This window comes from Macaca thibetana, chromosome X (genome assembly GCF_024542745.1).
Source record: "Macaca thibetana thibetana isolate TM-01 chromosome X, ASM2454274v1, whole genome shotgun sequence".
Classification (NCBI taxonomy): domain Eukaryota; kingdom Metazoa; phylum Chordata; class Mammalia; order Primates; family Cercopithecidae; genus Macaca; species Macaca thibetana.
This window is the reverse complement of record NC_065598.1, coordinates 15,206,161-15,233,630: the sequence shown is the minus strand read 5'-3', so window position 1 is coordinate 15,233,630 and position 27,470 is coordinate 15,206,161. Positions and strand designations below refer to the sequence as shown.

The 27,470-nt window shown below is 38.3% G+C and overlaps 2 protein-coding genes across 2 annotated transcripts in view; both read left to right on the top strand.

Annotated features, from left to right (window-relative positions):
- Positions 1-13,120, top strand: part of CLTRN (collectrin, amino acid transport regulator) — a 44,128-nt gene extending 31,008 nt beyond the window's left edge. The window contains exons 5-6 of the mRNA XM_050777668.1: positions 653-847; positions 12,312-13,120. Of these exons, the coding sequence (XP_050633625.1) occupies positions 653-847; positions 12,312-12,468 (352 nt within the window). The 3' untranslated portion in view covers positions 12,469-13,120. The remainder of the gene's footprint in view (positions 1-652; positions 848-12,311) is intronic.
- Positions 1-27,470, top strand: part of PIR (pirin) — a 517,051-nt gene that overhangs the window by 249,747 nt on the left and 239,834 nt on the right. The gene's annotated exons all lie outside the window — the stretch shown is intronic.

Genomic DNA, 27,470 nt, shown 5'->3' with positions numbered 1-27,470 from the left:
TGCTCTGTGACTGCTCCTGCAGAGCACGACTACCCTGTAGGCAGAGACTGGCAGCTCAGGGCAATTTTGCAGTCATATTTATACCCACTTTTAATTACATGTAGATTAAGGAGCAGTTTATGCAGAAATTTATAGGGAAGGGTAATAACTTTGGGGTCATCACGTCATTGCCAGGGAAAGGGGTGGTAACTCCCAGGTGTTGCCATGGCAATGGTAAACTGACATGGCACACTGGTGGGCGTGTCTGATGGAAAGCTTCTTCCCCCCACCCCCCAGCTCTGTTTTAGTTCGTCCTCAATTTGGTCCAGGGTCAGAGCCCTACCTCCAGAGACGAATCCCTCCTCCTACCTTACTACCTCTCAGGAAGTAAAACATGGTGGACAGAGCTCAAAGCTCAGGACTTCGGGACATTCACAACAATGGGGGCAGCAGTGGATACATGGGCATCCCTCTGGCAGCTAGCGTTGTAACTTAAGAGAAACGGTGGCATGATTGCCCTCAGCAAACTTTCCAGTCAACTTGAAGTCTCCTGCCAAGAGGATGCTTTGTTTATAGAGATGTTTATAATCATGGAGAAACAGGTTTGTACTTTGTCTTAATAGTTTTTTTTTCTGTCTTATTTTGTTTATTTTTAATTATCATTGCATTTTAGAATGAACAAGAACCGGATCAACGGTGCTTTCTTTCTAAATGACCAAACTCTGGAATTTTTGAAAATCCCTTCCACGCTTGCACCACCCATGGACCCATCTGTGCCCATCTGGATTATTATATTTGGTGTGATATTTTGCATCGTCATAGTTGCAATTACACTACTGATTTTATCAGGGATCTGGCAACGTAGAAGGTAAGATATTTAAAAGGAGTGATTGAAAGAGCATTTTCTTATTTCCTCATGACTTGGACAAATCAGGAGAAGATTTTCCTCTGGCTGAAGATGATGCCTTAAATTTGAAACTTTGAAAAAATTGGTGATTTTCAAAAATATCACTTATGCTCTTGTCTTCAGATATATTTGAGAGTCCAATGTCCCTTACTTAACTAGGCTCCTTCCACGACTACCTTTCCTTCTATTCTGTACCACATAAATGTTTCATATCCAGGCTTAATTTTAATATCTGTGTTGTGATTTTGTAAGCTGGGTATAAGGAGCTAAACAGACTTTTTGGGTAGGCAGAGTTAATCTTTGGTAGTCATCCACATCCAAATGCCAGCAGTTTCATAGTTCCATGCCTCCCTACCTTGGCTTACCTCTTGTTAGCCCAGTGCATGCGGACTACCATCTTGTCCCAGATGCTTTTGTACTGTTATACTTCCCTCCCTTTGATGGACACTCATCCCTTGTGTGCCTATGATATTGAATAGAGCTGTGTTGCTCGTGGCCTTTAAATCAACTCTCAGCACCAGAATCACCTGGAATACTCGTTTAACATGTAGGTTCCTTGGCCCTACTGCAAACCCACTAAATTAGAATCTCTGAAGGGATGCATTTTAATAAATACTCAGGTTATTCTAATTCATTGAGTTTGAGAGCTTTCAATTTAATAATTTATAGGTAGAGTTTCACTTCTTGAGTTCATTTAGATTCTGGGGGCACTTGCAAACTGCAATGTCTAAATTATTGATACTGCTTCAAGAGGGAATTTAAGACCTGTGGGGAAGTTACTGAGGTAGTGGAGAAGAAGAGGAGACAGGATTTCTCAGCATGATTTTGTTAACCAGTACCTCTAATCCAGGGGAGAAGTGGGAAAAATCCTCAGCTTTTCACTAGACTTTAATGCTTGTAAACCTTTCTTTCTGATACTAAGGAAGAGGAATTCTGGTAAGTGGTAATTACAGTGACATGCATTTGAAAATAACAGGGACATGGTTTTTAAAAGTGTCGGTTCCTACATGGGACATGTGGGATGTGTTTGGCTAAGTATGTGTTTGACTAAATGCTTCTCTTGAAGTTTACTACTTTCCATATTTCACCTTAGTAACTAACAGAAGGTAATAATTTTAAATCTTGGGCTTTGTCGTTTTATTCACAAATGATAAGTAAAACGCTATGAAATAAATATGGTTTGTGTCTAGTCCTCAAATTAAATTCAAAGATTAGGATCCAGTTACACTTACCTGATTTTCTTGATGATCTTGGCATGACATGTAATGTAAAGAGACTTGGTACAAGATGTTCGTTTTGGTTTTTCTTTTGAAAATATTGAGAAATATTCTCATGCAATGCTTGAATACCTGTGTTTAATATTTTTGTTTTATATTAATCTTGAGATGCTGTGATTCTGTGTTCTAACAACTGTAACGTTAGTGAATTCACTCCATCTACTTGGTTTCTAATTTCCTCACTTGTACAATATAGTGTAGGAGTTAGAAGAATGGACTCTGGAGATAGATTGCTTAGACCCAATGTATTTATCTCTTAGATTCTGCCCTTGTATATAATCTGTTAACTGTATGGATATCAGGAAGCACAATAAGTCAGGGAAACTGAGCTTAGGAGAATATAATTTGTGGTGCTAGAGTCAAGCTGGTCAAGTTTATCTTTACTGTTTGCGAATAGATAACTTTTCTAGAGTGACAGTGAGGCGTACTGGAAATAATTAACTTGGTGGGATAAAAAGAGTTAATACATAGAGTGCTTAGAGTGGTATCTGGCACACAGTGAGTGCTCAGTAAGTGTTAGCTGTTACTGTTATTTTATGATCTTGCCATTTGCTGGTCTTTCAGCTAGTTTGTGCTGAGATTAGCTATCTCTTTCCTTCTGAGCAGATTCTGCAGTAATATAATAATTGAGTGTGTAGCATCATAATTTGTTGCCTGGGAGAAGTGAAGCTGTTGTCACAAACTTGCCTTCACAAATTTATTTCATGTTCAAACTGGGAAAGCAGATGGACAAATCTCTTGTGTAAACCGGGAGAGCGTCGATAATTAGCAAATATAATCAGGAAAATTATGACAACCTTCTGAAGATAAATTGTTTGTTGTGTTTTAAGTTTGACACAATTTGTGGTGGGTTTCTCCTGGACAAAATGTTCTTTCAAATGTGAGGAGAGGGTGCAGTCTGAAGTGGGGAGAGCCCTGAAAATTGCAGTGAAAGCCCTTTCTAATCATAGAAAAGATAGAAGTTGCCCCCAAAACCTTTAGTTTCAAGGAAGACGGTCAAAGGAATGTTCAACAATCTAACCCATACATTAGGTAATAATGAACATAGTTTTTGTGGTACAGAATCTTTTTTTTTTTAAATTACACTTTAAGTTCTAGGGTACATGTGCGTAACGTGCAGGTTTGTTACATATGTATACTTGTGCCATGTTGGTGTGCTGCACCCATTAACTCGTCAGCGCCCATCAACTCGTCATTTACATCGGGTAAAACTCAGAATGCAATCCCTCCTCCTCTCCCCTCCCCATAATAGGCCCCGGTGTGTGATGTTCCCCTTCCTGAGTCCAAGTGATCTCATTGTTCAGTTCCCACCTATGAGTGAGAACATGCGGTGTTTGGTTTTCTGTTCTTGCGATAGTTTGCTGAGAATGATGGTTTCTAGCTGCATCCATGTCCCTACAAAGGACACAAACTCATCCTTTTTTATGGCTGCATAGTATTCCATGGTGTATATGTGTGTGGTACAGAATCTTAAACTTAGAAGACCTGGAAGGACCATGGGATTATCTAAGTCACCATTCTGCTTCTATGGAGAAGAGTGCCAGAGTCATCTAACACACGTATATATATTTAAACTTACTATTGAGGAAATTTCTCAGCAAAGCTTTAGCAATTCTGTTATCTTTGCCAATAACACCATTATATTAGTTATTCAGGGACACTGAGTGGCAAGTATGCAACCAATGGAGCCCAGACTAGGTAAACTCAAATACCAGCTATTCCCTTTACCTATATAATCTTAGTTGAGTCACCCGATTTCCAGGGATCTCAGTTTCTCCCTCTGCAACAGGGAGATGATGTTTCACAGGGCTTTCATGAGGACTGACTGACATAAATGTGTATAAAGTACCTAGGATATAGTGTGCAGTAAATAAACAGTAATTATTATTATCCAAGATCAGCTTAACCTATTGCTATGATTAAGAGGTGCTGGGAAAGGATCTCTTTTCCACCAAGATATTGTGGAAAATATCTTGGTATTTTCCATCATACTGTAGAAACTTCTCCAATTCACCAACTCATTGCTTGGATTTTATTAAATGCTTGTTTTATTTTATTAAGGTGGTGTTAACAAATAAAAGTTGTATATATTTATGGTATATAAGGTGATGTTTTGATATATGTATATATTATGAAATGGCTAAATCAAATAATTAACATATTCATCACTTCACATACTTATTTTAGGGGAGGAGATCACATACTTAATTTAGGGGGCAAGCATTTAAGATCTACTCTCTTAGCAATTTTCAAGTATGCAGTACATAATTATTAACTGTAGTCATCATGCTGTACAGTAGATTGCCCAAACTTATTTGTTTTGTCTAAGAGAAACTTTGTGTCTTTGACCAACATCTCCCCCCACCCACGCCAGCTCCTGGCAACCACCATTCTACTCTCTGCTTGTATAAATTCAACTTTTTTAGATTCTACAAATAAATGAGACCATGTGACATTTGTCTTTCTGTGCCTGGCTTACCTCATTTAGCATACTGTTCTTCAGGTTCATCGGTATTGTCACAAATGTCAGGATTTCCTTCTTTTTGAAGGCTGAATAGTATTTCATCGTACCACATTTTCTTTATCCATTCATTCATTGATGGACACTTAGGTTGATTCCATACCTTAGCTGTTGTGAATAGTGCTGGGTTGAACGTAAAAGTGCAGAAATTTCTTTGATATAATGGTTTCAATTCTTTTGGGTATATACTCAGAGTGGGACTGCTGGATCATATGGTAGTTTATTTTTTATTTTTTGAGGAACTTCCATACTGTTTTCCATAATGGCTGTACTAATTTACATTCCCTGCAGTAGTGTACCAGGGTTCCCTTTCCTCCACATCCTCACCAATGCTTGCTATGTTTTGTCTTTTTGATAATAGGTATTTTAACAGGTATGAGGTGGTATCTTATTGTGGTTTTGATTTGCATTTCCCTGGTGATAGTGGTATTGAGCATTCTTTCATGTACCTGTTGGCCATTTGTATGTCTTCTTTTGAAAATTTTCTATTCACATCCTTGCCCATTTTTAAATTGGGTTATTTGTTTTCTTGTTATTGAGTTGTTTGAGTTTCTTATGTATTTTTGGATATTAACTCCTTTGCTGTGCAGAAATGTTTTATTTTGATGTAAATTCCATTTGTCTATTTTTGAATTTGTTTTTGTGCTTTTGGGGTCATTACCCAGACCAATGTCATGGAGCTTTTCTCCTATGTTTTCTTCTAGTAGTTTTACAGTTTCAGGTCTTATGTTTAATTCTTTAATCTATTTTGAGTTGATTTTTGTATTTGGCGTGAGACAACAATCCAGTTTCATTCTTTTGCATCTAGATATCCAGTTTTCCTAACACCTTTTATTGAAGAGATTGTTCTTTCCTCATTGTGTGTTCTTGCCACCTTTGTTGAAGATCTGCTGGCCATAAATGCATGGATTTATTTCTATCCTTGCTGTTCTGTTCCATTGGTCTATGTGTCTGTTTTGATGCCACTACCATGCTGAATAAACACTTTTTTAAAATGCAAGTAATCCTATGAGGTCTACTGGTCACCACAATAGTGGTGAATTGGTTAACCAGCTCTCTATCTAAAAAATACCCTGATTTGTAGCATTTGCCAGTTTCCCATCAAGGCTGAAAAATTCTGAGTATTTAGCAATCAGCCCTTGAAAAGCCGTGCCAGCCAGATGTAGCACACCATTACAGCTGCCACCTCTTTGTGAAATACCTAGAAGAGGCTGCTTCTTTATTGCCCTCTAGTTGAGAATAGCAGTTTGTGGAAATGAGAGATTCGTTGAAGGAAAAAACTTGGAGAAGTGATTTTTAAAATTTGGGGCAACAATCAGGGACCAGAACAAGTGGGAAGGCAACCAAGACGAACTGCATATACTTCACAATAATGTCTCTACTAGATTTAGTGTCTAGCCACAGCCTAGAAGTAGATATGTTAGTTATATGGTCAATTTTATGATGGTAGTGATAATAATGATGGTGATAGTGATAGTGATGGTGATGATGGTGATGGTGATGAAGTTGATAATGTGATGTGTGTTTTAATAGAGCACTAAACTAAGACTCTTGGTTTTGGTTTCCAGTCTCAGGCTCTGGCATTTGTTAGCTGTGTCTTTGAGCAGGTCACATAAGGAAAATGATGACAATATTTTCTTAAATAGTGTAATGATGAGAAGACAAAATCAGAGAATATACCTAGTGGTTTACATGCTAGAAAGTGCTATATCTATTAAAGTTACTAGCATGATCATAAAAAGCAGTTATAAAGTGCTAATTTTATATAACCTGGAACTTTGTGGTTTATAAGGAGAGTCATGGACACAGCACAATTTCAGATTTACATGTACATACTAGAATTGATATTGAATCCAGTATATAAATAGACTGTTATAATGTTAGACCTTAATTGGATCTAAGATCACAACTGGGTCTTAGGAAGGGACCTTAACAATGATTCAAGTCCAACCCTCCAGAAACCAGAGCCCAGATAAGTAAAAATATTTTATTGTTTTATTGACCATTCATTCTGTGATAGGAGCTATAGTATGTATTGTAGATGAGACAAACATAAATAACATGGATGGTCCTTGCCTAGAAGGAGATTATAATCTTATAGTAACAAAGCCAGGTCAAAGACTTAGGACATAGAACCCTAGCTAATGCTCCCAGCTGAGTAGAGTCATTAGTAAATTTGCTTGGTTTGTTTCTAGTTATACTTCTATTCCCATAAGGTCAATAGTAAATAAAAATGCATTTGGATTTTCACAAATCTTGTTTTTCACACAAGGGGATGTGGCTCAGTCAACACTTTTATATCCTGAAACTTCACATTCTTACAAAGTCTTAATTAAATGAATAGTCTTAAAAATAGAGCTGTAAATAAAATGAGAATGTCATAGCGAATATAGCAAGTGTTTTTCTTTGTTGTTCTTAAATATACATACCTGATAAAAATCTAATGTAAGTGTGTTGAGTAAAGCCTGGGGAGAGTAAATAGAGTTCTAGGTCAACTCCTTTCACCAATCTTGTTTCATTCTGAAAGACAAGTTACTCTGCATATTTGAGTGTCAGTTCCTTCATCTGAAAAACAGGGATGAGGCACGTAGTCGTGGTTGAGTGGTTAAAACAATGGATTTGAAAAACAGTGATAATAAAATATGCATAATATCGCAGTAAGAATTAAGTGAGATGGTGTATACAAAACGCCTAGTCTGATTTCTACCATGTAATAAATACTTAATATTATCATTAGCATTATCATTGCTATTATATGGCGCATGTAAAGCAACTTGCCTACAGTCATATGGTTAAAAAGTAATAGTAACAGGATTTAAAACCAGATAGGTTTGATTTCAAAGTCCATCAATCTCACTGTGCTACAGTGCCCCCTCAAATCATTCCAGTAACCCTATTTTCCCCCAGAATCATCCAGAGTGATTCTGAGGACAGTCTCAATTCCCCAGTAATTGATTCTGTCCTGTTTGAAAATCATATTTGTCTGTCTTTTATTGTCTTTCTGGCTATGCTTGGATCTTGGCTCTTTAGCTTTATTTACTTATTTATTTATTGAGACAGAGTCTCGCTCTGTCACCCAGGCTGGAGTGCAGTGGCACGATCTTGGCTCACTGCAAGCTCCACCTCCCAGGTTCACGCCATCCTCCTGCCTTGGCCTCCCGAGTAGCTGGGACTACAGGCGCCCGCCACCACGCCTGGCTAATTTTTTTGTATTTTTAGTAGAGAGGGGGTTTCACCATGTCGGCCAGGATGGTCTCGATTTCCTGACCTTGTGATCTGCCCACCTCGGCCTCCCAAAGTGCTGGGATTACAGGCGTGAGCCACCACGCCTGGCCTCTTTAGCTCTATTTTTTTTTTTTTTTAAACGGAGTCTTGCTTTCTTGCCCAGGCTGGAGTGCACTGGTGAGAACTCTGCTTACTGCAACCTCCACCTCCCGGGTTCAAGCAATTCTGTTGCCTCAGCCTCCCGAGTAGCTGGGACTACAGGCATGTGCCACCGCGCCTGGGTAATTTTTGTATTTTTAGTAGAGATGGGGTTTCACCATATTGGCCAGCCTGGCCTCGAACTCCTGACCTCAGGTGATCCGCCCATCTCAGCCTTCCAAAGTGCTGGGATTACAGGTGTGAGCCCCCATGCCCGGCGGTCAGCTCTATTTTGTTAGAAGGGAGACAGAAATACTCTTTCTGCTTTTGGCACCTTTACTTTATCTTAAAACAGAGCAAACCCTGTTCCTCAACATCCCCTAGCTCTGAGGGCCACACCTGATACTTCTTTTCTCCCCTCTTTTGTCCCTCTTCTCTCTATATTTATGAGATATATGAGAGATATTCACTCTCAGGGCTCCTAGGAGCTCGTTCCAGGTATTTTAATCAGTTTTTTCATCCTCTTCCTGAATCCCCTGACATTGCAGGAATAGCATAAGTAATTAACACTTGATTTTAGTTTTCAGGAAAAAGAACTCATGTTTTTAGCAGAACATCAAATCAGAATGATCCAGAAAGATAGTTAAGTTTTATTATTCTTAGTAAAAGCAACGCACAGGTAGTGAATCAGTTTATTACAGCAAACACTATGAAACGTGACAAAGTGATACATTACTGTTAGATAACCTTTGAGCTGCTTATCATGTCCACCAAGCAGCAAGTTCCTGACACTGCAATTTGTAAAGTCCAGCAATGCCAGGACTCTGCAACTGGATCTAAGGTTGTTAAAGAACAATATGCACCTAATTTGTCACTGACACAGCTCAGTTTGATAAATTTCCACAGCAATTCCCCTTGGAATCTTTTTGTTTGAGATATTGTTCTTCTTCTAAAGAAGAAAAACTTGTCCTCATTTGTTTACATCTTCCTTTTTAGTTTTTCCCCATTCATTTGTGATGCCTGATGAATCATTTTTCCTTGTTGCTGGGAAGGGGGAAGCGAGATTCCTTGTAATGATCATGTATGTCTAGCTCTTTGTCATTTTTCTTCTGATTCCATAAATACTTTTTTTATTAACTGAAGAAACTGGAAAATAGGCACCGGCAATCATTATTTCTAAGACTATTGTTGCATTGCCACCTACTTCAGAATGCTTCCTTTACTAAAATGTTTGTAATACAGGTTTCATACTTAACATATACAAATATCAGGGTAAAATTTTGCTGTCCACAATCTATTTATTGTTGTGGAAAATTATTCACTCCGAGCCCAGTGAGGAGTGATTTTGGGGGAATTTACATGAGATAGCCATTTTTAATGATAATTTACAGACATTTGCTACTTACCGTTTCATCTTTAGAAGAAACATTCCTCTCTCTTATAAAGCATTAAAATGGGGAGAGGGAGGATAAGTGTATATGGCATTTTTCCCTTTCATTGAATTCATTTTAGGACAAGAACTATATTTCTTCCATACACATAGTAGACACTCAAAATGTAGCTGTTAGTGAATGTTGGATAGTATGAATGGAAGTGATGTGATTGATGGTTATAGAATGTCGATGTCCTTTGCTTTCTGGAGGATGTGGAAAGTGACAATACACCTATCTACAGGAAGAGGAACCAAAGTGTTTTAATCCTCTGGTGGGTAATTTCACCTGGGAGGATCCTCTCATCACATTAAAATCTATGTCCACCCCAACCCATGCTGATTGCTGATTGCTGATGCTTGGCATGGCCAGTGCTGTGTCTTCACCCCAAGGATGGAAAAATATAGCAGCCTGTCTTTCACTAGGTCTCTAGGACCACAACTCCTGACTTTCAACCCAGCATTGGGCCAGAAGTTTTATTAATAAATGTTTAAAATGTGGCATCTGCAATTCAGTGATTGCCTATTGTGTCTAATTGTGATATTTAATGGTGGCATATGCAATGATAAAATACTTTCAAATGATGACATTGGGATCTACAGAATGGGAATTCTACTTTATCTTTGTTTTAAATGAACAACTATTTGAAATTATTTAATAAACCATCAGCAAAGCCTAAAATACAAGAGATATAAGAAATTTCTTGTGTGTAAAATTCCCTTCCTTCCTTCCTTCCTTTCTTCCTGCCTTCCTTCCTTCCTTATTTCTTGTGGTAAAGCCCATTCAAGGTCTACCTAGGGCTACTGCCTGAGTAACTTTACCTACAACGTTAGTCCATACATACATACATCTAATTGTTCAGTCTACCATCTATCATCTGTCCATCCATCCATCCATCCATCCATCCATCCATCCATCCAGTCAGCCAGCCAGCCATTAATTTATCATCTAGCCAACCAGCAATTGAACTACATTCATTTATTATTTTATACATCCACCCTTCATCATTTGTTCAGCCACCCACCCATCTTCTACCCATCCATATATTTATTATCCAGCCAGTCAGCCATTAATCTACTTTCATTGATTCATCCACCCATAGAGTTGAATGCCTACTCTGTGCTGAGTCCAGATCAGCTGTTTTGCAAAACATTTTTAAATTTGGATTTTTTCTGATTAAGCTCCTCATTATGAGATTCAGGTCAAAACAAATTGGAAGGGGTGGGGCTGGAACACAGGAAAAACATATATGTGATTTACTCAGTGTATCACATCAGGACAGACTTGTCAGTTTTTTTCATTGTTGGAAATTTTCACTAGATTTCTCTTTTGGCAAAATATAAGTGTCTTTTTATAATTAATATTTTGCTTATGGGGGTGATATCTTGAGACCATGTGAATATCCTGTTCTCCAACCATCCCTCACATAATGGTTTAGTATCCATTGATAATCATCATCAGAATCAATTATTATTATAGTGGTGAGTTTCTGTTCCTATTACTCTTTCTATATTCGTTGGCATTCTTCTATAAAAAAAGGGCTTTCTCTTTTCTCCACTTTCTTCCACCATCTTCTTTAAAGCACATTCTCATGCAGGACTAATAAGAATTCCATCTCAGTCATCATTGGGGTACCTTCACCATCTCCTCACCTGTTAGAGACTCACCAAGGTCTTGAGGGACTCCCATAGTGGTGGGACTTTACCCTGGTCACCACTGCAGTGCCTAACATCTCAGCCAGATGATCTCTTCGTTTCTGCTATTTGGCATTTCCACAAATTCGTGGGACAAGAGAATCCTTTGCAAGTCCAGGAGCCTCATGCCTAACATCATTCCTCTATGGTGTCACCATGGAGTGGTGCTCCAGCATCCAACCTGTGATAAGCCTTAGGGAAACCCCTCCTTCTTTTGGTTGCCTAGAGGCACCCACCTCTCTTTTTTCTTTTACTGCATGATATCAAACATAATTGTCTCATTGTTTTAGTCTTTCACAAAAGACAGGAAAACCCTTTGAATTTGAGTCTACAGTTTTCCACACTCCAGAGAAATATTACAGATCTGCATATTACTTGGGTTGGAGTGAGCAAGGTCTACAAAGGGTGAAACTATGAGAAACTCAAAAATTTATCCTGTCATATGGAATTTTTGGAGTGACCTGGAATTATAACTACAGGTTGTAAAGTAGTTAGGGAAAATGTGCTCTGAGTTCCGAAATTGTGACTTGCAAATTAACACAACTATTTTGTAATGAGTAGAGCCAAGCAGCAATTTCTGAAGTTATAGTACTTATTTTCTACCAAGTAATGTTAATTTGCTTTCTGATAGCTCATTTCTATTTGTTTTTCACTCAACATTTTCAGACCATTAATTTGTCAAATCCCATGAGAGGAATTTATTACTTTTAACAATTCAATTGTTATTGAGTTGTTCTCCTAGAGATGGATTTTAAACTTGCGAATTTACTATACATTTTATTCACATTACTTCATGCAATTTGTGTGTGTGAATGTCTATGTGTATATATGTACATATACACTCATATTCATTCATATACATATTCATCTATATTGATTTTAGTATTCTAAATAAGACCACTTGTTTTGATCACTATGTATATGTCATCTATACAGACTTCTCATCTTGATAGTATCTTTTCACCTCACCAACTCTTTATGGTCTTTGAAATTTGTTTGAAAATTACACAATATCATTAATTATTTCATTGTTCTAAGGTTCCTGTTCCCTTCCTGTTCTCCATGTTCGTACAGAAGACCATATGCAACCATGGTTATGGTCCTTCTAGAAGCCAATCACTCTTTTTTATGTGCTTTTAGAAAGAACAAAGAACCATCTGAAGTGGATGACGCTGAAGATAAGTGTGAAAACATGAACACAATTGAAAATGGCATCCCCTGTGATCCCCTGGACATGAAGGGAGGGCACATTAATGATGCCTTCATGACAGAGGATGAGAGGCTTACCCCTCTCTGAAGGGCTGTTGTTCTGCTTCCTCAAGAAGTTAAACATTTGTTTCTGTGTGACTGCTGAGCATCCTGAAATACCAAGAGCAGATCATATATTTTGTTTCACCATTCTTCTTTTGTAATAAATTTTGAATGTGCTTGAAACTGAAAAGCAATCAATTATACCCACAAACACCACTGAAATCATAAGCTATTGGCGACTCAAAATATTCTAAAATATTTTTCTGACAATATAGTGTATAAATGTGGTCATGTGGTATTTGTAGTTATTGATTTAAGCATTTTTAGAAATAAGATCAGGACTATATATATATTTTCACACTTCAAAGACCTAAGGAAAAATAAATTTTCCAGTGGAGAATACATATAACATGGTGTAGAAATCATTGAAAATGGATCCTTTTTGATGATCACTTATATCACTCTGCATATGACTAAGTAAACAAAAGTGAGAAGTAATTATTGTAAATGGATGGCTAAAAATGAAAGTATTGATATACAGGCTAGAATTTTATCCTGTTATCACACCAACAGTTGCTTATATATTTTCTGAATATCAGCCCCTAATAGGATAATTCTATTTGTTGACCATTTCTACAATTTGTAAAAGTCCAATCTGTGCTAACTTAATAAAGTAATAATCATCTCTTTTTGATTGTATGACTGATTGCGGTCTGAAATTTATTTTCACACTGTGGAACATAGTCTTGTTTTTATTGGTTATCTTTAGTCTGCTCTACAGCCCTAGAAATGAATTATTTTTGTTGTGTGTATCCTTGTTTGAAGACACCTTGTAGTTTTTAGGTTGATTCTATTTCCAGATAGGGCATGAATAATTCTAAATTCTAAGAACAAGGATTATACATTTATTAATGAAAATAAAATTTGCTACTCAATTTCCCACCACTATCACCCATAGTTAAAGTTACAGCAGTAGTCTCTAACTCACTTCCCTGCCTCCAGTGTGCCTCCTTGCATACAAACTCTAAGATAGGTAGCTGCATACAGCAGGTTTATTGGGGCATGTGCTCAGGAGATACACCTTTAAGAAGTGAGGAAGGCAAAGTGTGGTGGACAGATGTTAAGGTGGCTCCCATCATTCCCATCTCTTGGTATTCACGCCTTCATATAATGCCCTCCCCTTCAGTGAGTATGGTACCTGTGGCTTGCTTCTAATGAATAGAATACAATAAAGGTGATGAGATGTCACACTCCTGCAATTACTTTATATTATATCTGAGTCTGTCTTGCTAGCAGATTTGTTTCTGAGATCTTCTTGCTGTCTTGATTCACTAAGTGGCCATGTTGGGAAAGCCCATGTGACAGAAACTGTGGTCAGCTTCTAGGACAGAGGTGTCCAATCTTTTGGCTTCCGTGGGCCAAATTTGAAGAAGAAGAATTGTCTTGGGTCACACAAAATACACGAACACGATACCTGATGAGCTAAACAAAATTCGCCAAAAATGTTTACGAATCTGTGTTGGGCCACATTCAAAGCTGCCCTGGGCTGTAGGTGGCCCGCAGGCCACAGGTTAGACAAGCTTGCTCTAGGAATTGCTGGTGACCTGTAGGCACCAAGGACAGCCTCCAACCAACAGCCATCAAGAAGCTGGAATCCTCAGTCTTACAACAAGGAAATTAATTCTGACAACTGGAGTAAGCTTGGAAGCAGATTTTTCCCCATTCAAATCTCCAGATGAGAATGCAGTCTGACCTACGCTTTGCAGCCTGAGCAGAAGAACCAGTTAGGCTGTACCCAGGCTCTTGACCATGGACACTGTGAGATGATAAACGTGTATTTTTTTAAGCTGTTGAGTTTGTGGCAGCAACAGGTAACAAATAGAGTAGGATTAGGCAGAGGGAGAAACAACCAGAAACATGGTTACAATAGAAGCCTCAGCTAATGTTTCTGGAAGCTCGGGAGCTGGGGCTATTCCTGATTGAGTTAAGGGAGCAGGGCCTTTGTATCTCCACATTGACCAGGTATGCCTGTGGGTGCCTTCTGGGAGAGGGTCTATCCTTGAAAAAGGCAGTTCACTGTGGCTGGATGCAATTCCCATTGAAGGACTCAGCTGTGAGCCTTCAATAGCCAGTATTCTTAGCTGCTAGGGATGGGTGTATTGGCTTAGAAGAGGGAGCCCAGAGGTCCCCCTAGAATATCTACCGGTCGATTGTCTGTGATACAGCCTGAATGAATGCCCCAAATGTAAACCTGGTCCTGTTAATTCCTAATATAGACACTTTTAAATGGCTTATCATTATCCTTAGGCTAAAGCCACACCCCTTAACACAGGGCCTGCTAAAGTTTGACACCCCCTCCACCTCCACTTCCCTCCCTATCTTCATCTCTCACAAGTTCTCTCTCTTTTCCATCCAGTCATACATAGATCTCTCACTTCCCAGCTTTTGAACAGGCTGTTTTCTCTACCCTACCTCTCAGCCACTCTTGTACCTTGTTCTTAGGGTCTTTCTCACGTAAACATTTTGATCTGAGGAAGTCTTTGCCAGACATCCAGGATATGTGCTGCTAGAACACCCAGATAATTATACTCATCTCATTGTACTATGATTATTATTTTTAAATATGTTTTCTATGGAGGAAGGGGACCACAAAGGCAAGAGTGTTTTAGGGCCCACAGAAGTCCTAATGCAGTCTTGTCTCCGTAAACATTTTTGTAACCCACTTCACTTTGCCCTTGACCTCCAACCAGATATAATTAACGATTGCTTTGTAATTTATGTCTACGCATTTTTATTTGTAATGATTATAACACTTCATTTTATTTACTTGTTTGTATGTTTGTATCTTCACACTAAATATAATATTCTTAGAGGTAGTGTTCAAGTCACTTAGCATAGTGCCTTGTCTGTTTCCTTATTTTCTCCCTTCCTTCTTTCTTTCCTTTATCCTACAATGTTGAGCAAAACCAAACACAATTCATGCCCTCGTGAAGCTGAAAGTCTATGTAGTCAGAGCTCAATGAATGTGTGCTAATAAACAAGCACATGAAGTGGTAGCTGTTGCAAGCTCATAGTTTTACGCCCTCTGGGAGCAAAGCCTACCCCTCTCTCTGTAAGTGGAAGAGTTTGAATATGTGGGTAGAAGATTTTTGACTTGAACACCATTTTGACTTGGGAACCATATGCTATTTAATATTAGTGGGCTTCCTTATTTTTAGAAAAGGAATGAGATTTGACCTGTTGGTTGACAAGATGTGACTTACTAAATAATTATTCTCTATCTTACGCTCTTTTGAGTGGTATACTTCAGAAGAATAATTTGACTTTGCATAGAGAAGTCTTTAACTGGTGAAACATCAGCTGAATTCAATCAGTGTGTGCTAGGATGCATAATCCAAGATATGCATTCTCAACAGGGTGTAAATTGTTCTTGGCCAGGAGAAAAAATTTGAGATATTACAGTGGTTTGCAGTTATATTAATTCATTTCCGCACCGCTGTAAAGAAATACCTGAGACTGGGTAATTTATAAAGAAAAGAGGCTTAATTGGCTCACAGCTCTGCAGGCTGTAAAGGAAGCATAGCCACTTCTGCTTCTGGGGAGGCCTCAGGAAGCTTCCAATCATGGTGGAAGGCAAAGCGGGAGCCAGGTGTCTCACATGGCAGGAGCAGGAGAAAGAGAAACCAAGGGGGGAGGTGTTGCACACTTTTAAACAATCAGATCTCATGCTAACTCACTCACAATCACGAGAACAGGACCAAGAGAATGGTGCTAAATGATTCATGAGATATCCACTCTGATGTTCCAACCACCTCCCACCAGGCTTCACCTCCAACATTGGAGACTACAATTCAATATGAAATTTGATGAGGACACAGGTCCAGATGATATCAGTAGTCCTCCAAATGATCACAGTATGTAAGCAGATAAACAGTATATCTAAGATATTAAAATTTCATGGGATAACTATTAAGAAAAAGGTCTAAAAGACCACAATAACTAAAAGAAGATTGAGAAACACTGATTCTAGATGTTTCTTATTTTGAAGGCATGAGACAAACCCATTTTGATCATGAGACCATTTTCTTCACTGTTTATTCTGGTGGGGAGGGAATTTATTCCACTGGGGGAAGGTCTGTTTCACTAAGTATCCTTATTGGAGACGTTTTCTATGCTAGCAGAGACGTTCTGTAACCTTGACAATCAATGTAACAGCAAAATAGAGCTTATGTCTCCTGCCTACTGCCTTTGACAAACACTCTGGGTAATTAGAGAGCAGTCAATCATCAACCACACCTCTCACTTTTAATTTAATGATCCTGTAATGTGCCATGAGGGAACACATTGTGAGGTGATATGTACTGGAAACAAAATGTTGTAAAGGAAGTGGAAATATAGCTGTCATTCCAGTTTCCAAGTTCCTAGCAAAAACTACTTGATGAAACTGGAAGGACAGAAATGTCTGAAAATCAATTCACTACCGAAAGAAAATGCGCTGGGATGGTGATACCTGGACTTGCTTCACAGAAGAAATGTAAATGCAGATAACTTTTTTTTGGTGTAGTTTCATCATCTATGTTTTTCACAAGAACTAACCATTAGAAAATATAATATAAAAGAATTAAGCAAGTTATTGCATATAGAAAGAATGATAATGATCAGATTCCAGATACGAGTATCACTACACAGATTATGCACATTTATCATCATTCCTGGATGAGAAATAGGGAATAGGAGAGGACACAGATTAAAAACCAAAAAGCAAAAAGAAACGCAAAGTCCAAATTCTCAGTCCTTATTTCAATTCATGGGGTCCCTTAACATAATATTTTGTTTCCCATTTTACATCTTATTTTCCTGTATAAAATATTCTCAAGTTTAGTTACCTCAATTACATAAGCAAATGCACGTTTTCTTTCCTTCCTTCTTCCCTTCCTTAAAAATGTATTGAATGTCCCACCACTTTACTGAAGACACCATGCTAGATTCAGATAATATAAATAGAGAAAGAATGTCCTATAAGGGACCAATTCATTAATTATGATAAAATTAAGTTGATTACTAAGAATATTATTTTAAAAAAAATTTTGGCTTGAACGAATGAATAATTTTTAGGTGTTATTTATTGAGTCATTCTGCTCTTTATTTTCATAACATTGTTCTAAAAGGACTTTTATCTTATTCTGGGCACAGAATAAGAGCCAATTTATGATACATGACATTCATCTTTAAAAATTATTATAACACAGTAGGGCCAGTAGGGGAATGCAAGTAGTTGGTGCAAGTCTTTATAGTGGTACTGGCCAGTAGGGGAGAGTTTGGCCAATAAAAAAATGACTATTGTGTCTCTAGATGTAATTTTTCCATAATTACCCCTTGATGTCATTTATATTTTTTGAAAACTGGTGAATACATAAAGTAAATATGTGTGTGGGGTGTTGGATGAAAGAAGACATTTAATCAGATCCAGAGAAGGTACATTTTTCAACTGTCTGATGTCTTGTGACCCAATCTGGCAGTAGGATCCCAGAACAACAGAGCTAGGTCATACCCAAGACCTTTGGAAAGGGTGGAACAAGAACTCTTGGGCACGGCATAGAGCAGAGGTGAGCACTAGCCACCACAGGCAAGCAAGCCTGGAAGGTGCCATTGTCCAGTGCCTTGCTACAGTGAACAGGTGGCCCTTATTTGCAAAATTTAGCAAAAGTTTAATTATGATTCATGTCTTGATGTTCTTGGAGTCCCCTGGACTCCATTTGTCATCCTAAGCCATTGGCTCATAGTCTGCCACATTTAATGATTTATGAAGTATTTGGCAATATTCTGTTTGTATCAAGGTTGCATTTGAAAACTTGTGAGGTAGAACCATGTAAAGTTACTGCTATGTAATCATTTTGACCCACAAAATGGCAATTTTGTATGCTTCAAGCTATTAGTTTGCTGGTCAATCCTTTGGAATTTAGGAAAGATATTTCCCCACATAAATAGATTTATGCTGATACAGCCATCAGGCCAAATCACAGTAGCATATTATCTCACAATATATCTGAAATTTTGCACATCTATACATAAAATATTAGAATGCAAACTGTTATAATGCCAGCATAATGAATACAAGCAGAAGACAACACAATTTATTAAGAATCAGCTTTTATTGTATTTTGTCAGTGCTTAAGGAAAAGCAGCGTTTTTAATTTTTAATTTTTTTCATACTCTTCTGCCAAGAATCCAGATTTTTATGGGAAAACAAGAAAGTCCATGGAACTAGTAAAGGAAACTTACAGGCATTCTGAAGACTTTTAAAGGACATTGACCCTGGTTAATTAAAAAATAGGTCTACATTTGCTATTGGCTTCACCACCATCCACTTGCTTCTCAACTCTTTGCATTCTGACTTCCATTTTCACACCTTGAGAAAACTGTTTCCTCAAAGGTCACTGTAAATTTCTGGTTGTCAAGGTCACAGCTTTTTGGTCCTCATCTCCTAAATCTCTTTGAAGCATTTTACAGTGTAGGGCACCCTGTCACCCTCTATGACAGAATCTGCTTTTTTGGCTTCTGGGATATGGCCTCATCCTTTTACTTCTTCTTCAGTCTCTCTCTCGGACCATTTCTAAAGAAGCTAGGGAAAAAGTTGAAAGAGAAAGAAAGAAACAGGTGAAAAATTATGAGTAACATTGTGTAAAGTGTAGTTGAGCTCTCAGTAGTGAAAGAAAGAACAGAATTGCATTTTGTGCATAATGAAGACAATAGAAAAAATACTTGGGGTTAATGGTTCTGTCTGCTAACTACCAATAGCTTGATTGCTATCCAGAGAAGCTTCGAAGTGAGAGAAAAAAAGTATGTAAGTAGTCATTTGAATATTAAATGACTGGTGGCTTCCCATAGTGAAAAAGAGCATGAAGACCAGAGGAAAACATATCCACAATCCCTTATATGCAACTCTAAAATCCAAAAACCTCTAAAAACTATTTGGTGGCAACACTTGACCTGAGCAGACATAATGCTCTTTATCATCTTCGTTTATTATGTGTAATGGTCTTTATTTATTGTACTAAATGAGACCATCATATTATTGAATGCAGAAATATTCAAGTGTTTGGTGATAGGATGCTATCCCAGATCCCACTGGGAGTAGATGAGTATACAGCATATGTACAACACTACCTTGCACTGCCTGAATTCTAATCCTAACACTACTATTTACTAACTGAGTGGCCCCAGGTGAGCAAGGTTTCATAAAAGTGGAGAGGAGGCAATCCAGTGAAAAGAACTAGTTCCCATTTTATATCAATAGACATCTTTAGAAAGGAACTAATAGTTGTTCTATATGCCCAAAGAGTTATTGGGAGAATAGAATGCAATAATATTAAACCATAAAATTAGTAAAGAAAATGTGGTCTGTAAGTGAAATTTTTCTTTATTAAAATTGTTATTGAAATTATTCAACCTGAGGCCATAAAGAAGTAAGGAAAGGGTTTACTTAAGGGAAATACTTTGATATATGAATATGTAATTGTTCCTATGATGACTAAATATTTAGAAGTAGGATAACCTATCCATCTGGAAAAATGCAACCACATATTGATCTACTCTGCTAGGGAGTGTAGATAATGTATCTATCTATTTGAATTTTCAACACAAAGAAATTAAACAAGACACTGCAAAACTCTACTAGTATAGTTGCAAAAAACAAACTGCAGAGAGAGAGAGAGAGAGCACGTGCGAGAGAGATTGAAAAGCTAATTATACCAGTATTAACTTCCATCCAATCAGGTAATGATGACCATGTTTTAAAATGATTACTTTTTTTTTCTGACCATGACTATCATTGTACCAGTTGACATTTATTGAATCAACTGGCTTCCCAATCAATTCAGTTAAAAAAAGTTTATCTGATGGATGGACAAGCTATTTTGTTAAATTAACTAGTCAATATGGTAAATCTTTGTGGATTGGTCAAATTCTAATGCTACTTAGACTCTCTTGTACTGAGGATTGGTGCCTCTGACTTATCTGCCAGGTATGTGGGGGATGAGTCACCTGTTCTATTTCTTCATTGCTTGGGGCTCCTGCAAGCAAGAACTCAAAGGTCCTTGAGAAGACAGAGCCATAAGCCAGCAGGGGAACAATCTATTGCTCTGATAAGCCTTTTGGCTTTCATCTGGGACAATTCCAGGTGACGTAATGTGCTCTTGTGAGAGCTAAAGAAAATTTAAACCAATGAATATAAGAACTAAAATCTGCATGCTCAAAAGTGGTAGAGGTTTGCCAAAGTTAATATCTCTGCCATCATTGCAAGAGCTATCAAGGCCCTTATTAAATTCCCATCACATATTATATTTGTTTGCTAGATTATCATCTGCACAGCTATAAAGGGGGAATACCGAGGTTCATTTTAGTAGTGCAATGATTGCAGAAAGCCTCAGGTTACTGTTTTGAACACATTGCTTTGACACAGCACATTTCAATAGATCAGTAAACAAAACACAATTTACAAAACCTCCCCAAGGATTATGCTGGAGTCCTTTTGTGGGGAGAGAGGTGGGAAGTTGAGGGTGTTGTGGGATGTTAGAAATCAATGTACTTGGCAGTTTTTTTTCATAGTTTCATAGTTCTTTTTATCTTTGTGCTAAGAATTCAAATAGATACCTGATATATCTACCTATTCCCTTCTACCACCTTCCTGCGAGATCTATGTATCTTACCAGAAGGATAGGTTATCTAACTTCCAAGGTTTAGTCATTGAGGATATGAATATTTATATGTAAAGTAAAATATTTTTCCTAAATAAATCTTTTTTTTCCTGTAGTTTGTGGACTCGAGTAGTTTCAATATTACTTTGTATAAATAACATAAAAATTGTGTTCACAGGTCTTATTTTGTTCATTAATTCTTACTGTTTTTCATTATTTCATTTAACTCACTACAATTAGTAATACTTGCCTTATCCCTTTGGATGGAGATCTAAGAGATAGGATCTCCATCCAAAGGGATAAGGCAAGTATTACTAATTGCATTCAACGAAAGAAGAAACAGAGGCTAAGCGAACTTAAATATGTTGCCTGAAATCATACAGCATTTAAAAATGTTCACAGGTTGTGTTATAGGATTCATAGTGATAGATTGTTTTTGTTTCTATTTGAAATTATGATTGTTCTATTTTTACCTTATGCCCATTTAAAACATACTTTGTCATTGACATGATTTGGATGCTTGTCCCTTCCAAATATCATGTTGAAATATGATCCTCAGTGTTGGAAGTGGGGCTTAGTAGGAGCTGTTTGGGTCATGGGGTCAGATCCCTCATGAATGGCTTGGTGCCTTCCCGCATGGTAATGAGTTCACGCAAGATGTGGTTATTTAAAAGAGCCTGGCACCTCTCCTCCTCCTCTTTCTTGCTCCCTCTCTTGCCATGTGACTCTCCTGCTCACCCTTCCCCTTCCACCATTTGGGTCGGGATCCAAAAAGCTTTTACTTCCTGAGATCCTGGCCAGAAGCAGATGCTGTTGCCATGCTTGCACAGTCTGCAGAACCATGAGCCAACAAAACTTCTTTTCTTTATAAATTACCCCTCCTCAGGTATTCCTTTATAGACATACAAAATGGACTAAGGCAGTCATCAACTCCTCTTCCTGGAATAACTTGAAGATATCATCTTCACCATAACAGGTGTATACTCAATGGAGAATAAGAACTGGGATTAGAACATCTGCAAAACTTATGACTGAATAATGTGCAGTGTGGTCGCCAGAGTGAGTATTGATCCAAACCAAACACAGAACCGTGGGAAATGGCATAGAGGGAAATCAGAATCTTAGACAATTTGGGTATATTTCACAACTGGACATTTTAAAATGCGGATTATAGTTGTGCTTTAGCATTTACGTAGCACTCTGGTCAATTGTTTGTTGGCTATTCCTGTGCTATACCTTGATTTAAGCCATTTGTTGTTTATGCTTTTCTTTTCTTTTTTTCTTTTCTTTCATTTTTTAAAAATTTGAGTCAGAGTTTTGCTCTGGTTGCCCAGACTAGAGTGCAATGGTGCAATCTCAGCTCATTGCACCCGCTTCCCGGGTTCAAGTGATTCTCCTGCCTCAGCCTCCTGAGTAGCTGGGATTACAGGCACATGACACTATGCCTGGCTAATTTTTGTATTTTTAGTAGAGATGGGGTTTCACCACGTTGGCCAGGCTGGTCTTGAACTCCTGACCTCAGGTGATCCACCTGCCTCGGCCTACCAAACTGCTGGGATTACAGGCATGAGCCACAGTGCCCAGCTATTTATGCTTTTCTTGTGAGTAACGCGGGGCGTATTTCAGAGCCTCTGACAAAGACTATGTCTAGAACTACATCACTCCTTATCCTCCCGGTATTGAGCCAGGTTTAAGTAAAGAAAGAAAGTCCTGACATATCATGTTAAAACAGAAAACCAGATCATATCATTCCTTTACTGAAACTTCTCCGTATCTCCTCATCTCTCCCAGGGTAGAAGCCAAAGTCTTTAAATGGTAACCAGACCCCACACAATCTTTTCTCAACCTCTGTGAACCCCCTACTATTTTTCATTATAAAAGTTGTCATACATAAAGAGAAGTTGGATGAATAGTACGATAAACACCCATGTATCTACCAATTTGATCTAACAATTCAAAACTAACATTATGAAGGGCTTGGAGAGATTAGAGTCCTGGGAGGGTTGGGAATGAAAAGAGAGAGGACCTACCAGATCAGACTGTTGGAGATGGAATGCAAGGTGGGCTAGACTGCCTATTGAACTGAGTTGCTCACAAAGTGGGAGTGGGCATGGTGGAGGGGCGGGGGAACAGGCCACACTGGGCTGTGGTCAGGGATTATTCCCAGAGAAGCAGTTGAGTGGAGCCCTGGCAGCCCATGTCCTTGCCCTTAGTCAGGGCCACACTCAAACCCTCCCCAGCAGAGCATCTATTCTACAAACCCTCCAGTGACATAGATTACACAACATCCTTCAATAGTCTGCATCAATGTTTCAAACTGTGAAGTGATTCTCCCTGAAGACTAAACATGAGGTTTCACTGTGTTCTTTCGGTACATTTCGTCCTGTTCTTTTCTTGTGAGAAACAGCTATCTGGGCAATATCTCCTGTGTGTTGACGTCAACAAATTTCAAGGCAAAAGTACTCTGTCATTTTCATCTATTTTTTAAAATGATAATTATTTTCTTCTTTAATAACCTTACTAGTTCTTCTGAACCTTTACCGCATCCCATGGAAAGAGGCAGGGGTTGCAATCGGAAACACACTGACAGATTAAACCCCAGTTCTTTTACTGGATGACGTAGAGCTACTTACTAACCTTGCTGAGGATTTGAAAAATAACAACTTCCTGTAAGGTGGTTGTGAGCACTCAGTGAGGTAAGGTACATTTGTGCCCTAGACATAGTAAGTACTTAAAGTTTTAGTTATCCCCACTGTGTTGTTCTAGTCAGAGCTAATTACCTGGACTGACATTTTATGTTTTATTTATTTATTTCTGATTTCTTTTCTTTTCTTTTTTTTGAGATGGAGTCTCACTCTGTCACCCAGGCTGGAGTGCAGTGGTGCAATCTTAGCTCACTGCAACCTCCGCCTCCCAGGTTCAAGCAATTCTTGTGCCTCAGCCTCCCGAGTAGCTAGGATTACAGGTGTGTGCCACCATGCCCGGCTAATTTTTGTATTTTTAGTAGACAGGGTTTCACCATATTGGCCAGGCTGGTTTCGAACTCTTGACCTCAAGTGATCTGCCCACCTCAGCCTCCCAGAGTGCTGGGATTACAGGTGTGAGCCACCATGCCTGGCCTATTTCTGGTTTCTTCTACTTGTTATGGAGACCACAGCTTATACATGCATATACGTGTCCCAAAGGACTAGATATTTTGTGCTTGAATGCCTTGGGAGCTTTGCTACTAGGAATAGGTGATTTACTATTCTCCTTGGCCCCAACTGAGATGTGGGGAGGTGGAATCATGCACACATGTTAGTTCCTGAGAACACTATGTTCATAGCACTACATAGATCAGAGCTCCTCAATCTTGGTACTTGACATTTGGGGCCAAATAATTCTTGGTTGTGGGAGGCTATCATGCATACTGTATAATGTTTAGTAGTATCCCTGGTCTCTACCAACTAGATGCAGTAGTACCCTCCCCTCAGTGTGACAACCAAACATGTCTCCTGGGAGACAAAATCACCCTGGTTGAGAACCACTGTTCTATATCTCTGATATAGTGCTTTGAAGAGCACAAATTACTGCCATGCCAACTGAGGTTGTCATCTGTGAGTCTGTGATCTCTAATTACTCTCTATCCTGAATATTCTGACCCTACTGAAAAAAACATGGCCTGTTACCAAGGTAGAAGAGAGCACCAGTTGTCACCTTTCAGTGAAAATCAGGAAGAAAAATGCAGTATAAGAAATTCAAGGGCAAACTATGTTTGTAATTCATGCCAGTTTGAGGTCATCGTGGAACCAAAGATTTTTATGCTTCCTTATGCTTTAACTGTCCCTCTCTTTAATGCCTCTGATCAGAATTCTCTCAGAAAGCCCTTTCTGACTACAAAGATTCTGGGCCTGAGGACAGATTGCTAAGGTTCAAACCCGAGTCCCATTGATTTCCAGTTGTGTGACCTTGATTCTGTGCCACGGTTTCCTCATCTAAAAAATGGGAATGATGCTATTACTCACCTCATAGGGTTTTGTGAGGATTTAGTAAGGGAGCACATGTAAAGCAGTTAAACTGTTTGGCACATAATAAGCACTCAACAAAATTTGGATATTATTATTGCGAGAAGTAGTAGTAGTCTCTATAATTCAGAGTCTCATCTCCGTCAGAAAGCCTGCCGGACTCCTTGAGCCCACTTTGACCTCTTATATCTCTGAAATCATAAAAGGTCTTACGATTTTATAGATCAAAGCTTATTCACATTATCTTTTATCTGGGCCATTTGAATAAAATGTCCCAATAGCAAAAGGATGTTTTAGCCATAAATTACGTGTTCTACATGATTTGCATTTCTCATCCACCTCATAAATTGAGTAAGTAGTTGTTAACACCATTTGGGGGGGTCTATATACCTGTACAAAATTGGATAGTGGTTTGGGGAACTCTCTCCTCTCTTATCAGAATTTCCTCCTCCTCGTCCTCTCTTATCTGGTTATTTCATATGTAGTCAGTAGGTAGAGACATCAGCATGATATTGGTACTAATGTGGAAGCTCCCCTGAAGACTGAGGCAAAATTCATAAAGATGATCTGGGAAGGTCAAAAAAGCTTTGGATGATACCAACTACCAAATCCAGTGAAAAGACTAAGCAGAGAAAGATACTCACTATGAGAGTTCCTCCAGGTATGTTCTCAAATTTCCAATTTTTATAATTGCTTCATGACTTCATCCTTGTAGAGGTTGCTCAGTCCTTGTCTGCCTTTCAACCAATGTTGAAAAACATTGCTGATCACTGAGATCTAAAAATAACATCTTGTAGCATGATGGCAATATCCAAATTTCAAGGCAACAGGGCCCCAATTCCTTTCTGTATTGAATCCAAATTAATATTATTAAGACCTACCACATTTTGACTGTCCCCAGAAAAGATGCAAGGCTTCCCTAGAATTTTCACTGTGTAATTTCTAGGCACTGAACATATTTTACAGCCAAAGAACACTCCTGATGAGATTGAAGACAGGTTGGTAAATCTTAGGAGGGTCTTTGGTGGCAAAGAATGAAGTAGGAGTAAAGCTCTTGTACAACTTAGCTTCTAGTTTTTATATATTCATTGTGACATTACATCTATGGCATCATCAAAAACCAAGGGATTTTTATTTAAAACATGATAGACTATAAGACCTCAGAAAAGTTCTTATAATTGCAAGTGCATGTATTCATGTGGCATAAAAATTGAAGCCCTTGCCCTTTGACCTTTGACTTCCAGATTGGTCCTCTTTGAAGTTCAGATATTAAGCACCTGAAAATTTACAAAGTAACTTACCCATTCCCTATGTCTGTAATTTTTAGAAATGAGATGGTTCTATGACCTCTCATATCTTCCCCCACATCTCCCTCACTAATCACTTGCTTAGGTTCTATATACAGAGAAAACAAAGGAGTCCTTCAATCAAATAAACATTAGCATCCTTGGGCAGGGGACCAGTCTTACAGAATAATCTAGAGCAAAACGTCAAAGCCCCAATTAAGATCCCTTTTCTTACTATAGACCAGACCAGCAAGCTTCCCTCTGAGCCTCACCCTGGTCCTTCTACCTTTCCAGAGATCTGATGTCTCCAAAGTAGTTCCTAGCCTTGAAGCTTATAATTTCTCATGCACCACTGGTGTTAATAAGTTCTTATCTGGGAATATTGTGTGTCATAGAGGGGCACAAATGGAAAGAGAATTTGATACCTTGTAGAATAACTATCACATATTCTGCCATGCCATTCTGTCTTTGCAATCATTTTTTTTTTCTCTCTCAGGACTTTAGGCATATTATTTTTGTGATGTCCTAATGTGATAACTTGTTAACAGGTGTGGCATGTCTGAGAACTCCAAGTCATAATCATCTTATCCTAATTCTCTTGATACATTGTTTGGGAAAAAATGCATCCAAATATGGCTGCCAAAACAGTTTCTTGGTTTAGCCAGCATTCTGGCCTCTTTGCATGTGTCTGTGACTACTTGGCTATCTCATCTTTGCTGAAGTTAATGGCTGGTTATTAGGACCACACTTAATAAATAGCAGCTCCTCAAGGAATGGCATGGACTCTTGATAGCATTCTAACCTCTTGAGTTCAGAGCCCTCCAGATTGTGGAATAAATTAGCAATGCTAGAATTACCAGCCCTATGTTTTGCTGACCCACTTTAAAGAGTGTTTACATCTCCTGAATCTTGATCTACAATACTTATTTTTATAGGCCATTTTATATTTATATCCTAGAATACTATTATTTTATGGAATATTCCACTTTGATATTCCAATTAGAACAATATCCTACATCTCACCATCTAGGGATTCTGATAACTGCAGCTATGGGAAAATCA